Source organism: Theobroma cacao, chromosome 3, assembly GCF_000208745.1.
Source record: "Theobroma cacao cultivar B97-61/B2 chromosome 3, Criollo_cocoa_genome_V2, whole genome shotgun sequence".
Lineage (NCBI taxonomy): Eukaryota > Viridiplantae > Streptophyta > Magnoliopsida > Malvales > Malvaceae > Theobroma > Theobroma cacao.
The window spans coordinates 3,740,969-3,756,127 of NC_030852.1; the positions used below are offsets into that span (position 1 = coordinate 3,740,969).

The 15,159-nt window shown below is 33.7% G+C and overlaps 1 protein-coding gene, 2 long non-coding RNA genes and 1 pseudogene across 7 annotated transcripts in view; 1 reads left to right on the forward strand and 3 right to left on the reverse strand.

Annotated features, from left to right (window-relative positions):
- Positions 102–15,159, reverse strand: part of LOC18604251 — a 16,350-nt gene continuing 1,292 nt past the window's right edge. Inside the window, exons 2-6 of one of the 5 annotated variants that reach the window (XM_018117313.1) lie at positions 14,555–14,610; positions 13,880–14,254; positions 13,602–13,784; positions 1,392–1,451; positions 102–608 (exon numbers count right to left, since the gene is read on the reverse strand). In XM_018117313.1, the coding sequence (XP_017972802.1) occupies positions 321–608; positions 1,392–1,451; positions 13,602–13,784; positions 13,880–14,125 (777 nt within the window). In that variant the 5' untranslated portion in view covers positions 14,126–14,254; positions 14,555–14,610 and the 3' untranslated portion in view covers positions 102–320. Of the gene's footprint in view, positions 609–1,391; positions 1,452–1,548; positions 1,732–1,826; positions 2,397–12,237; positions 12,657–13,457; positions 13,505–13,601; positions 13,785–13,879; positions 14,255–14,554; positions 14,756–15,159 lie in introns of those variants that run through there. The other 4 variants (XM_018117312.1, XM_018117311.1, XM_018117314.1 and 1 more) reach the window with 4 other exon arrangements.
- Positions 8,065–9,702, reverse strand: LOC108661335. Its single transcript, XR_001927092.1, has 2 exons — positions 8,616–9,702; positions 8,065–8,473 (listed from the first exon to the last, which is right to left on the reverse strand). It is a non-coding gene; the product is annotated as an uncharacterized LOC108661335 (long non-coding RNA).
- On the reverse strand, positions 10,103–11,038 carry LOC108661336. Its single transcript, XR_001927093.1, has 2 exons — positions 10,948–11,038; positions 10,103–10,785 (listed from the first exon to the last, which is right to left on the reverse strand). It is a non-coding gene; the product is annotated as an uncharacterized LOC108661336 (long non-coding RNA).
- LOC18604250 lies at positions 10,784–12,353 on the forward strand (annotated as a pseudogene).

Sequence of the window (15,159 nt, forward strand, 5' to 3'; positions counted from 1 at the left end):
TAACAGCACTGTTAAACCAAAAAAAAAAAAACACTGATAAAACCTAGAAGAAAAGCAGAGAAGTTTGAAAAACAAAATGGTAGCTCAAAGCTTTTCTAGAGTATAACAAAGGAAGCTGCTTGGTTGCTAGTGAAGCAACTCAACTTTACTACGAAATGAAATTAGCATGTGATTTTCAAAATCAACTCATCTGAGACAAGGACTTTAGAGATATACTACATTTGGAATAGTTGGAGATCTAGTTATGTACAGAGTGGAATATTTTTATCATTCTACTAGGAATACAATTTGGTGTATATTTCAGAGATTTCAAAGAAGTATTAAGTAGTAACACGGTGACACCGGCACCAAAATGCTGTTCCCCCACTTCTGCCTCGAGCAACTGCTATTTCTTCATCAATATAAAACCAGATAAAGAAAGGGTCTTTCGTGCTCGGTTCTCTATCTTCTTTCTGGCCAAGACTGATCTCTAAAGGGTTAAAAGGTCCAATTTTAACTCGGATTTTCTCAAAGATGAAGGACAATATTCTGTTCTTCCATGAAAATTTTCCTTCAAAGGTTAAGAACCCAATTGGTCCTAGAAATACTCCATTCTCAATCCTCTTTGCCTAACAATTCAAGCAATGATTAATTAGTTTCTAAAGTTGACAAAAAGCAAAGGAACAGCTAGCTTAATTTTCTACTTTTATTGGCATGATAAAAGCAGTGGAAAAGTTAATCACTGGTTTTGCAACAGGTAAATCAAATCCAACTTCATCCTAAAGATATTACTCACCATACAGAAATATCACAATGCATTGAATTCTATCAACTATGAGCACGAATAGCCATCTTACACAAGCAATTTCAGCAAAAACTACACACTTCGATTAAAAGCCTCCTTATAACATATGAATTTTTCCCCCAACCTTAAAAATTATTCCAATACAAGTAATGCAACAGTTTCCAAAAAATTTCAGACATGTTGTACTGAAGGGAACTAATTTGACCATATAATACATGATTTGAATCAGCTAAACAAATCCGAGCATAAGTCTAAACTAAACACTGTATACTTGTAAAATAAACTGTAAGAAAGGTTTCAAAAAGATATCCAAAACACACTTTCAATCATTTTTGCTAATGCTTTCTAAGAGGCATTATGCACATGCAACCAGATGTAAAATCTTTGTTGTCAGCTTTTTCTCTTTTTTATTATCAAAGAACTGGACTTAGTTCTACAATTCCTAATTCTTGAATCCTATACCACCCTTAGGGAATATGTCCAGCATTGGAACTTCAAACCATTTAGAAGAAACGCCTTTAGCTTTCAATATTTCACTTTTACTTATGTTATTCACTTTAAGCAGCCGGAACTTTTAATCACATTGAGAAGAGATTAAGGAACTTACCACAGCATCGAACCTCTGAACAGCTGTAAGAGGGAAGTAGCGGCCGTCCTTCAATTGTTTCTACAAACCCAAATTAAAGAAGCTTAATAGCATTGAGGTAATCATGCAACAGAAAGCCACAAGCATATCTAAAACGAAGATGAGAATCATATGAAACCTCAGCAGTGAAAATGAGCATCCAGGTTCTGCCAGGGGATTCCGGTCCACCAAGAGTTTCAAGAAACGCTGAGGGGTTGAGTTTGGCCTTTTCAATAACAGAAAAAGCTGACAAAATTTCCTCAGCAGGGATTTTCCTCGTTTTGGCTGCATTTTTCAACACTTTGACGCTCTCCTCAACTTCCTATTATATATTTTATACAAAATGGAAAGATAACAGGTTATGAAAATCAATGCATTCTCTAGTAACCAAGCAGTTGAATGAAAGGAAAAACGTACTCTGCTTGGCTCCTGCTCTTGGACAATGAGTGGCTCCTTCTCCTTCTCATCAAGGGTAGCTCGGGTCCTTGCCTTGAGGAATTTGCCAGAATTGATACAAGGAATGTGTGGCTCAAAAGAGTTGACATGTTTACGAGGGAGTAGGAAGGGTCTCAGAGATGATAATTGAGAGGAAGGCGAATTGGGATAAGTATGGCAGATTAAGGGCGAGAGAAAAAAGGCTGATGGTGCTGCTTGGAAGCCCATTTTGCTAGGTGACTACAATTCCTGTAGTGTAGGACTATGTTAAAGCTTAAGTTATAAGAACAGGCAAGTAGCGTACGGCTGATTTTAGGCGAGGGAGAGAAAGAGATGGAAATGCAAGGTCTGGGTTTCGGCACACAAACGTTGAATGTGTTCCCAGAGATGAGATGGATAGAGAAACAACAGGGAGAGACGTGGCATAGCCGATAAGTCCAAATGTCCCCACCACCAATGATGTAACGCCAGCCTTACCCTACAGGGATTGCCGATCAACTTTATACTTTATTTTTTATCTATAAATAAACATTGCTCCCTCCCTACACTCCTCACTATCCACTCTTCTCTCTCTCTAGTTTCTCTACAGCTCTTGAAAATGAGAGTCCAAATGAGTTTCTTGGTTTTCTGGGTCCGCCTAGTCCTTCTTGCCCAGTACGTTGCAGGCAATGAAGCGTCGCGGTGCAGCCGGAGACGGTGAAGCTAGACACTGGAGGTCTGAGCAGGGAGAGTTTTCCAAAGGGTTTCGTTTTCGGAACAGCCACGTCCGCTTATCAATTCGAAGGCATGGCCCATTGTGACGGTCGTGGCCCCAGCATTTGCGACGTCTTCGTTAAAATTCCCGGTAATGAAACTGATGCTAAAGTGGTCAAATGTAAAAAAGAAGAAAAACAAATTTAAAAGAGTTAATTTCTGTGACATGATCAACAGGGATTGTTGCCAAGAATGGCACGGGTGAAGTATCAGTGGACCAATATCATCGCTACAAGGTAGGTATTTGATAGGCATTTAGCCCTCTAATTCTATAACCACAAACGTGTGTTAACCTTAGTTGTTATTGCTGGCCTGCGCATCATCTACAGGGGATTGTCAAGTTTAAAACGTTTCTCTTTTGTTACAGGAAGATGTGGATCTTATGGCAAACCTGAATTTTGATGCGTACAGGTTTTCAATCTCATGGTCCAGGATTTTCCCTGGTACTTCCATCATCAACATAGTACATATACTTTGATCAACAGAAATTGTTGTTGGTGTCGTGTTGCTTATCATTTATTCCAATTGGTTTTATTTAGACGGGACTGGGAAGGTAAATTGGAAGGGAGTTGCATACTACAACAGGTTGATCGACTCCTTGCTACAAAGAGGTAATTCTTTATAAAGATTAAGAATGTAAGAATTCCCAAACTAGTATTGCCAGGTTGTGTTGAAACAGGGGAGCTGATATCAATCTAATGCTATCATCATCATTTCGTCTGAATTCGTATTATCCCTAATTATCATGGTTCAACATGTAACCTGTGGGCTTTCTTCCCTGCCCTAACTACATTTATTTATTCCAGTGACTTCCCATGTCTTCAATGGCAGAGCTGCCCCTTGATCCAATGAAGGACGATCAGGCAACAAACTATACTAATATTTAGCAATAGAAATAGGAGTACCTGGTATGAAGAATTCTTTATATATCTAAAGACACCAACTCCACCATTCATGGGGTATGTCTGCTCATCTCTTCTTCTGCCATATCTTCCCCGATCCCTATCTTTCAGTGAAGTGCTACTTTATTCCCTTCCTTGGCTTCTCACCTGATCAACACTCTTATAAAGTGCCCTTAGATTGATTAAACAAATCATTTGCCTTTCTTTAGGAGCAACTCTTTGTCAGTAGTGTAATAAAATATTTAAAATATGAAGCAAAGTAGACCTACCTAATGTATTGTCTTCATTTCTTTCTGTCAAAATATGGAGTAACCGAATCCAACAAGGCAGCCAAAAGTCGGTATATAATGATAAAAAAACAACTGAAACTATGGCTCTAATCTTTTAAATACTATGTCATTTATCCTTCTTAGGTATAAAGGAATTATAGCTCGCAAAAAAAATAATATATATGTACATATATAATATGATAAAAGAATTTGGAATATCTGATACCCCTCAGGCCTCAGCTCTATGTTGGAGTCCACATCATAGACTTTGTAATAGCAGTCTCCGACGATGTCGGTTCTTCCTTAAAAAGACTCATGGACTATCATCATTGGGGAGTAGACATGAAAATAAGAGGTAAAAATACATATTACTATAAGTTAATTAGTTTTAAAACTATCTTTAATTATTATTAATTTAAATTTTAATTAAGTTACATATATTGACATATTAAATAAATATATTAAAATCATCTTTAATTCAACTATATATATAACTTTCAAATCGATATATTAAATTATATTAATTTAGTTTAAACAATTTATTTTAATTACTATTAATTTGAAAAAAAATGGTTGTATAATAGAGAAATTGATTCAAACCCACTCATGATCAACCATCAGGATCCAAGATGATCAGCTTCGTTGCCTAACCTTAGCACAGCTATGCTTTCATCAACAGCTAGCTAAACTGAATTGGTAGCAGAGGTGAAAGAATGCCCCTTAGGCCTAGCTTTATGTAGTAGGATTAGGTATTCAAGCCCTGTAATGGCAGAGTAGTCCACTAGCATAAACGAACATCCAATATTCCCCGCAGAGACGAAGGATGATTAATGCAAGAGATGGCTTCTTCATCTACGCAAAGAACTCTTCATATATACATATACATATAGAATAACATTTGCTAAGATGCAGCTATGCGGTTGAAGACTAAAGAAGCAGCCATGGGGACGTAGATAGTCCAACCATTTTCAATGTTAAGAAATGCTTGTACGGTTTGCCCTCAGATCGCCTATAAAGCTTTTAAGTGGATTAGTTTATGCAACAAAAGGATTTGAGTCGCATGTCTTTATTATAGGCAGGGTTTGACTGCCAGCTCGGCGGGCTGACTGTCAACGCAAAGTAAATAAATATGTACCTATTCATTAGTTTATCTTGCTTGGGGAATAAGAAATTAATGGCTGTCAAATCGCCATGAATTTAGAAAAGTCCTGGCAGCCTGCAGTGGCACACACACCAGCATCCAGGAAGAACAGACCAGAGATTCGGAAGGAGCAACTATGATTAATTCATTAGTTTGTTTTGCTTGGGGAATAAGAAAATGGCGCCATGAATCTAGAAAAGTCTAAAGGTTGTTGGCTCCTGGCAAGTGGCACACATACAAGCGTCCGAGAAGAGCAGCCCAGGTTTAGAATTAGATCAAGTTAATTGCAATGGCTCTTTTGTCACGAAGATGGAAATAAGATTGAGCCTTGGAGTGCAAGAACCGATGCGAGGTGCAATCTCGTAATATTCTCAGGGACTTCCTTTCTTGGGGCCGGCTTTGGCATAAAGCCGCCCACTAAGCAAGACCGACTTTACCAAAAAGCCACCAAAGGTCATGCTTTAGGCTCCACAATTTTATAGGTTTTATAATTTTATATAATATACAAAAATTAAAATAATTAATAAAATATTTTTTAAATTAAATATTTATTTATTTTCACTTTTTACCTCTTATTAATCCTCAATTATTTATTTCAGTTCTCTACTTTTATAAAAATCAAAATAATTAATAAAATTATATATTTTTTTGTTTTTTTAGTCATATACTTAATAAACTTCTATTTTTTATTACTTTCTAATTATCATAATGTTAATAATTCTCAATTATTTTTTATTTTCAATGAACTAAATGTGTTTTTAATGATCTCTAACTAACAACAATTTTTTTAATTTCAATAAAAAAGACTTTATTTAAATATTTAAACGCTTTAAGCCTTTAAAGGTATTAAGTTACCCTACCACCAAGACTCTTGCTTTAGGTCCTATATTTTTATAAGCCCCATATATTTGTATAATATAATTAATTATATTTAAAAATATATAAAAATTAAAGTAATTAATAAAATATTTTTTAAATTAAGTGTCTATTAAATATTTATTTTTTCTCACTTTCTATCTCTTATTAATTCTCAACTATTTATTTCACTTCTCCAATTATATAAAAGTCAAAACAATTAATGCAATGATATATTCTCTCACTTTCTCAATTATGTACTTAATAAATTTATATTTTTTATCATTTCTTAATTCCAGTAACTTTATTAATTCTTTATTTTTTTTATTTTTAATAAACGTAACATATTTTAATGATATCCAACTAACGGTAATTTAATAAAAAGAGCTTCATTTAAATATTTAATCGCTTTAAGTCTTTAAAAGTATTGAACCACCCCTGCTCATTCTCAGTTTACACATACAGTTTTAACATAAGTGGCGTTTGGTACTTTATAATGTAATATGATTACAGGTAATATGATTGCAAGTAATGTATTGCAAGCAATGTGATTGTAGCGAAAATAACATTACAGTATTTGATATACAAACAAAATAATAATTAAAATATAGAGAAGATAACATTGCAGCGTTTGATTTACAAGTACTCTACTAGGAATGTAATGTTAATTTTTAAAATTATCCTTATTTATTAAAATACAAGTTTAATATAATTATATTTTTTATTATTAATTTTTATATAATATCATCTTTTAAATATATTTTTAACGTCATATATTTTATTTTTATTTTTTATTATAATATTATATTTTGATTTTTATTATAATATTATATTTTATTTTAATTTTTTAAATATAATATTTTATATTTTATTTTAATTTTTAATTCTTATATTATATATTTTATTTTAATATTTTTTATTTTAATTATAATATTATAAAATATTTTTAACAAAGTAATAAATTTGACGGGTAAAAATGTCTTCAACAACATTACAGAGTGCAATATAATGTGATTGTATTAGTTTTAAATTACAATCACATTACATCCCTTGGCTATAATGTGATTGCATTGCAATCTTACATTGCAGTGGTTTGTTGCAAAACAAATACTGTAATGTACTTTAATTAGACACATTACAAGAAATGTGCTCTCACTTTCTTCATACCAAACACTACCATACTTCAAAAAGTTCATGTTGAAAAATATAACTTTGAAAAAGAATATTAAAAAGAAGTAGTAGGAATGTAAGAAGATTTTTTATTTCATTTCTTATTCCAGTATTTCAACCATAAATTATAATGCCTCTATTTATAAACACACATAGATGAAGGAGAAATGAATTTATATAAATAGAGGGGATACACTTAGTAGATAAGAATGTACATATATTGAATGAAATCAGAAAATAGAGATGTACCAACATAAATATGTACATTAGATATGAGACATACATTAGATATTATGAAATACAATGGATATTCATATCTATTCAAAACAGTTAACAGATTAATCAATTTTGATTGCATGGGTTTTTTTTAGATTTCTTTTTAATTTAAAAAAATTTGAATTTAACATTTTGAAATTATATGTATCAATTATTAAATTAAATGTTTGGATACAAATTTTTATTAAAAATATAAAAAATTAAAAAAATTACTTGCAACAATTATAAAATGTTGGTTTTGTTTTTTTATATTTTTTTTCAAATGGCATAATTTTTTTTAATATTAAGGATAAAAAAATTTAAAATTAAAAATAAATAAATACGATCATTTTCCTCAATCAAAAATTTTTTAACATTCATATATATATATATATATATATATATATATTAAAAATGTATCCGTGTGTTTTGCACATGAATACAATACATGTTGTAATAATTGTGTTTATTATATTTTTGATTTTAGAAATTTTTACGGGTGAGGAATAAAACAAGTTCATTTATTAAAAAGTACATATGTAAAATATCATAGGTATTAGTAGAAAATATAAAGCAATACAACAGTAGTTTTTTAAGTAGACCGTAGCAGGAGCGTTTATGGACAGTTTTCAATGAAAGAAAAATGACTAATGTGAATATCCAAAAAAAAACATTAAAATCTATTTTAATTCCATCTCACCTACACAATCACAAAACCCGACCCATATATACCTTAAAACCGAAAGCCAGCCATACCTTAAAACCGAAAGCCAGCCATCCAATAATTATAATTCAGATCAGAATGAGATATCCTACAAATGAATACCCGATTGTTAAGCTTAAGTCCAAAGCCAATCCTAGAAAAAGGCCTACAAAACATCATCAAGTCCACCTGCTAAATTGAAGTCCAAACCCAAACCCAAAATAACTTATCAATCACATTTCTTTAAAAGCAAAACCTGGGGAAATACTGAAACTGGCATTCGTGAGAGAGAGTTGGGTTTTGTTGGTCTATCACAATGCTGCCAGTGTTGAAGAGAAAAAATGAAAATTGAAAAAGCAAAAGAAGAAGATTATGTAAAGAGATGGAAACCCCTTATCCCTGACCCTTGACCCATTGCCTCCACGTCCACCACTGCCCCACCTTTGCTGCTCATGATATCAAAAAGAGAAAAGAGAGGAGAGAGATGGACAAAAGAGAAAAAGAAAACAAAGGAAAAAAAAAAAAAAAGAAGAAGCAAAAGTACAGAAGGAGGTGAAAGGAGAAATTTCTGGAATGGGTGTCTGCACAAAAAGAAGAAAAGAATTCCCAAAACAATCTCAAGGTTTTGCCTTGCTTCTCAGAAAAATGGGCTCTATTCCTAGTGTTTCTAACAGATTTCGCAGAATCTCTAACAGTTCGTAAGTGTTTCTAACAGATTCATACCTAGCAGTTCTTTGTTTGTCCCTGTTATATCCGGATTGTAACGTGGCCTTGCAGAGCCTTTGAATCATACACTCTTGACACTTCTTCTGGTTCCTGGATCACTTGCCCTCCCTCTCTCTTTCTCTTTCTCTCTCCCTTCCGCAGCCGACCAGATGTCACATGCTTTATTGGATATTCCTTTTATATAGAGTAGAGTTATGATAAAAATTGCTTTTGTCCACCCATCTTTACTTATCTGGAATCCGTAATACATGTATAGTATTTACAATTTATTTTGTCCAAAAATTAATCCATTTTTATCAAAATTATGTGTTTAAATTCGCATATATGTGTTTGAACACGTCTCTGATTTACATTGTAAACTATCATTTATTTCATACTTTTGTATGAGGGTTGTCTTTTGTATTTGGGCTGAGGGAAACCAATTTCTTCCCTTCGCATTCTAATGAAATGCAATTTCACTTTCAAAAAAAAAAAAAGTTATCTCATACTTTTATATTCCTAACTAGAGAAAGGCCAGCGTAATGTTACGAGCCCAGTCTGCATAAAATCAAAAAACAGTGAAAGTTCAAGCTTTAAAAAATATAAATTCAAAAAACCATATATATATATATGGATTTTATTGTCCTTTGCCCGATGTTTGTTCTGCAAGTATCAGAAAGAAATATCTTTTCCTGGTCGTCGGTTGTTAGTTAAATAATGTTTGATTCGCATTCTCTGTGCCCTTTGCCATTGTGGTACCCAATAAGCCTGGCAGGAGTGGTAGAAAATCAAAATCAAAGGACGGAGGACCATCTCCATCTTCTCCAGTCAACGGCCAAGCACCAAGTGGTTAACTCGATGCCAACCATGGACAATCCCAGCCTTATCTACCACTGCCAATACCGTCTGCCATCACTGCTCTATTATATGTTATGTGTAATTTTATGCACGAACGGTCCTCCACCCAAAGCACAATACGTGACAGATTGTGTCACTGGATTATTTTCTTCTTGCTTCGAAATGTTAATTTGATAGAATATATAATGTTTATGTTTATAAGATTTTTAAAATTTTTTATCTGTTTGATAGGAGACTGAAATATCTTATTTACTGATTAATTTTATTGTCTGTTTTTTTGAGTCTAATATTCCATGTTTATTGTACTAACAATGATGATATCCGCACTAAAATAAAATGAAAGCAAAAAACAAGGAGGGGGATATATAAAAAATATTATTCTAGCATCGCATATACATCGATTATTGCAATTAGGCTTTACTTGATTGCTCTTCTTTTTTATTTTCATGTTTTTACTTTGACAATAATTATTATGAATTACAAGTATATAGTAATATATATATATATATTTTTTTTTTCGGATTTAAGATTAAACAAATAATTTGGACATAAGGATTCCATCATTACCTTCTCGAAAATTTCAGTGGTGAAACTGTGGATGGCTTGTGTCAGACGAGTCAATAATGTGGACAAGAAGAGACGGCGCAGAGGATGAGAATGTGCCTTGGTATTATCTCATTCATTGAAATCAGGGTATTACATAGTGCTATTTATATGTACAGGTATGCGATCAGCAAAGAAAAATAAAGCTAAAAACATTGCTAACTAACTAATGATTAGCTACTAACTGAAATTTAAAAACAAATCAAAACGCTGCGCATTGGTCATCTGCTTTTTATTTAAACGGTGAGTTTTGGTTCCTCTTCTCCTTTCATTCCTGCAAGCTGATATACTCACTTTTCTTTATTTGGTCTGTGTTTCTTCATCCTTCAAACATTTATTCAAATCACCATCATGAGAGTAATGTCTAACAGCTTGAACGAACAAGGAGTGCTAGAATTGGAGGCTCCTTCTTGATTGAGGGCCAATTTCTGTCGATGCAGAAAGATTTGGAATGCCTTCTCCTCCACAACGAATCATTTGCTACTGGTGGAGCATCAGCAATTCAAAGCATTCTGATCAGCTCAATTGCATCCATTTCTGGGTGTGATATTTATACAGTCCAAAGACCCCATTCGGCTTCTCCAGGAGCTGCTCGTGGCACGTTGGCTGTGCAGCAAGAAAGGCAGTTTTGTTCCAAACTCATCGATTTGCAAGCGGTCATCATGCAGGGCTGGGATTCACAGCTTTAGTTTCTTCATTCCAGTCAATACAGACTTGGGTTTAGTTTCTTCATTACATCAAAAAGAGAGAAATCCTGAATTTAGTGTGAGGTTTTACAAGTGTTAATTGTTTTGACATGGCTGAATTGAAACTCATAGCCTCTTCACTTAGCCTTTTCTGCACAAGGATTGAATGGGCTTTGAAGCTTAAAGGTGTGAAATATGAGTACCTTGAAGAAGATTTACGAAACAAGAGTCCTCTTCTTCGTACCCACAGACCTGTCCATAAGAAAGTTCCTGTTCTCCTTCACAATGGTAAACCGATTGCCGAGTGACTCATCATTCTTGAATACATTGAGGAGACATGGAAGGACAGTCCCTTGCTCCCTAAAGATCCATATGAGAAAGCCATAGCTTGCTTTTGGGCAAAATTTGCCGATGAAAAGGTACTTCATCAAAACCATTTGCCATTTAATTTCATTCTAGTTTTAAGTGGTGTTGTGGTTGTTTAATTCTTTGTTTTGATTTCTTAATGAAATGCAGTGCTTGCATGGTGCATTTGATGCTTGCCGTGCTGAAGGAAATGAAAAAGAAAAAGCCATAGAATCTGCGGCAGAGTCTTTTGCATTTCTTGAGAAGCAGCTTGAAGGGAAGAAATATTTTGGAAGGGAACAGATAGGGTATCTGGATCTAGCCTTTGGTTGGATCCCTCAGGAAGTTGGTTGATGGCCAGAGGACGCCACTGCTTCACCAATGGGGGCAGGAATTCATGGAAATTCTGCTGATCAAAGAATGCCTTCCACCTAGAGATAAGCTGCTTGACTACTTTACTGCTAGCATCAATTACCTGCGTTCCTTGGCAGCAAGCCAGCAATGAGTTCTTGTTTCCATTCATGCTTTACTCCATGGCCAAGAACTAAATAATTGGAGATGTTTTAATTTTCTATTTGTTTCAGTTGTGTTCCAAACTATGTTTTTCAATATGTCACCTATAGCTGACAGATATGGAGTGAAGCCAACTACTCAACTTTTGTTGTCAAGCTTAAAGGTGTGGAATATTCAGTTCAAATCAAAGAGTTGCTGACTTTAGTTTCTGAGTTCAATCATTTACTAACTACTTCAGGGCAGATCAACCATTGTCATTTTGGTATTTCCAAGAGTAGCATTTCACTTTGAGACTAGGTAACAGAGGAGCGCGACAAAAAAAAAGCAGATGCAATACAGACAAGGTTTCTACAGAAGGAAAAAGATGACGAAAAATAAGCATATGTAACAGAAGCTCATTCTCTGAGATCAATCTCAGTGGCATTGTTATCTGATGGTAATATGTTAAAGGGAAAAGCACTGTTGAACCAAAAAAAACACTGATAAAACCTAGAAGAAAAGCAGAGAAGTTCGAAAAACTAAATGGTAGCTCAAAGCTTTTCTAGAGTATAACAAAGGAAGCTGCTTGGTTGCTAGTGAAGCAACTCAACTTTACTATGAAATGAAATTAGCATGTGATTTTCAAAATCAACTCATCTGAGACAAGAAGTTTAGAGATGTATTACATTTGGAATAGTTGGAGATCTAGTTATGTACAGAGTGGAATATTTTTATCATTCTACTAGGAATACAATTTGGTGTATATTTCAGAGATTTCAAAGAAGTATTAAGTAGTAACACGGTGACACTGGCACCAAAATGCTGTTCCTCCGCTTCTGCCTTGAGCAACTGCTATTTCTTCATCAATATAAAACCAGATAAAGAAGGGGTCCTTCGTGCTTGGTTCTCTATCTTCTTTCTGGCCAAGCCTGATCTCTAAAGGGTTAAAAGGTCCAATTTTAACTCAGATTTTCTCAAAGATGAAGGACAATATTCTGTTCTTCCATGAAGATTTTCCTTCAAAGGTTAAGAACCCAATTGGTCCTAGAAATACTCCATTCTCAATCCTCTTTGCCTAACAGTTCAAGCAATGATTAATTAGTTTCTAAAGTTGACAAAAAGCAAAGGAACAGCTAGCTTAGTTCTACTTTCATTGGCACGATAAAAGCAGTGGAAAAGTTAATCACTGGTTTGTCAACAGGCAAATCAAATCCAAATTCATCCTAAAGATATTACTCACCATACAGAAATATCACATTTGATGAATGCATTGAATTCTATCAACTATGAGCACGAATGATCATCTTAAACAAGCAATTTCAGCAAAAACTACACACTTCGATTAAAAGCCTCCTTATAACATATGAATTTTCCCCCCAACCTTAAAAATTATTCCAATACAAGTAATGCAACAGTTTCCAAAAAAATTTCAGACGTGTTGTACTGAAGGGAACTAATCCGACCATATAATACATGATTTGAATCAGCTAAACAAATCCGAGCATAATTCTAAACTAAACATTGTATACTTGTAAAATAAACTATAAGAAAGGTTTCGAAAAGATATCCAAAACACACTTTCAACCTTTTTTGCTAATGCTTTCCAAGAGGCATTATGCTCATGCAACCAGATGTAAAATCTTTGTTGTCAGCTTTTTCTCTTTTTTATTATCAGAGAACTGGACTCAGTTCTACAATTCCTAATTCTTGAATCCTATACCACCCCTAGGGAATATGTCCAGCATTGGAACTTCAAACTATTTAGAAGTAGCTGGAAGCTTTCAATGTTTCACTTTTACTTATGTTATTCACTTTAAGCAGCCGGAACTTTTAATCACATTGAGAAGAGATTAAGGAGCTTATCGCAGCATCGAACCTCTGAACAGCTGTAAGAGGGAAGTAGCGGCCGTTCTTCAATTGTTTCTACAAACGCAAATTAAAGAAGCTTAATAGCATTGAGGTAATCATTCAACAGAAAGCCACGAGCATATCTAAAACGAAGATGACAATCATACGAAACCTCAGCAGTAAAAATGAGCACACAGGTTCTGCCAGGGGAATCCGGTCCACCAAGAGTTTCAAGAAACGCTGAGGGGTTGAGTTTGGCCTTCTCAATAACAGAAAAAGCTGACAGAACCTCCTCAGCAGGGATTTTCCTCGTTTTGGCTGCATTTTTCAACACTTTGACGCTCTCCTCAACGTCCTATTATATATTATATACACAATGGAAAGATGACAGGTTATGAAAATCAATGCATTCTCTAGTAACCAAGCAATTGAATGAAAGGAAAAACGTACTCTGCTTGCCTCCTGCTCTTGGACAAGGAGTGGCTCCTTCTCCTTCTCATCAAGGGTAGCTCGGGTCCTTGCCTTGAGGAATTTGGCAGAATTGAGACAAGGAATGTGTGGCTTAAAAGAGTTGACATGCTTATGAGGAAGTAGGAAGGGTCTCAGAGATGATAATTGAGAGGGAGACAAATTGGGATATGTATGGCAGACTAAGGGCGAGAGAAAAGAGGATGATGGTGCTGCTTGGAAGCCCATTTTGCCAGGTGACTGCTTGTTGTGGGTCTTCCTTTCAGGAAGTAGAGGTGCCCATTTTTTCTGCCTTCCTTCAGGTTCTTTTGGTTGTTTTTCCTTTTCTCTCAATTACATATCCATCGTCAAACGTTACTATCAATTACAAAGTAATATAAATGAAACTGTTTATTATATTTTTGATTCTATAAATTTTTGTGGGTGAGGAATAAAACAAGTTCATATTTTAAAAGTTACATATGTAAAATATTATAGGTAGTAGTAGAAAATATAAAGCAATACAACAGTAGTTTTTTAAGTAGACCGTACAAGGAGCGTTTATGGACAATTTTCAATGAAAGAAAAATGACTAATGTGAATATCCAAAAAAAAAACATTAAAATCTATTTCAGTTCCATCTTACCTACACAATCACAAAACCCGACCCATACATACCTTAAAACCGAAAGCCAGCCATCCAATAATTATAATTCAGATCAGAATGAGATGTCCTACAAATGTATAGCCGACTGTTAAACTTAAGTCCAAAGCCAAGCCTAGAACAAGGCCTACGAAACATCATCAAGTCCACCTGCTAAATTGAAGTCCAAACCCAAACCCAAAATAACTTATCAATCACATTCTTTTATGGTACGTTTGATTGACGAAATAAACAAGAATGGAATAAAATAGTTATTATGTAAGAATAAAATGAGGTGAGAATATAATAGAATAGTTATTACTTAATTTGGTATGACAAAAAGAATAGGACAAAAATAATTATTATGACTTATTGTAGTGTTTGATTGGTAACAATAATTTTGGAATAAAAAAAGAATAAAAAATAAAAAGACAAAAACACCCTTCATTATTTATGTGACATTTTATTTTTATTAGATTTTTTAAATATTAATAATCTAGAATTTAATTAAAATATTAATAATTAATTATTTAAATATTAACATTTATTTAATTTAAATATTATTATGATTAATTTTTATTTTATTTTATTTTTAAAATATTAATAATTGATAATTTATTTAAAATATTAATAATTGATA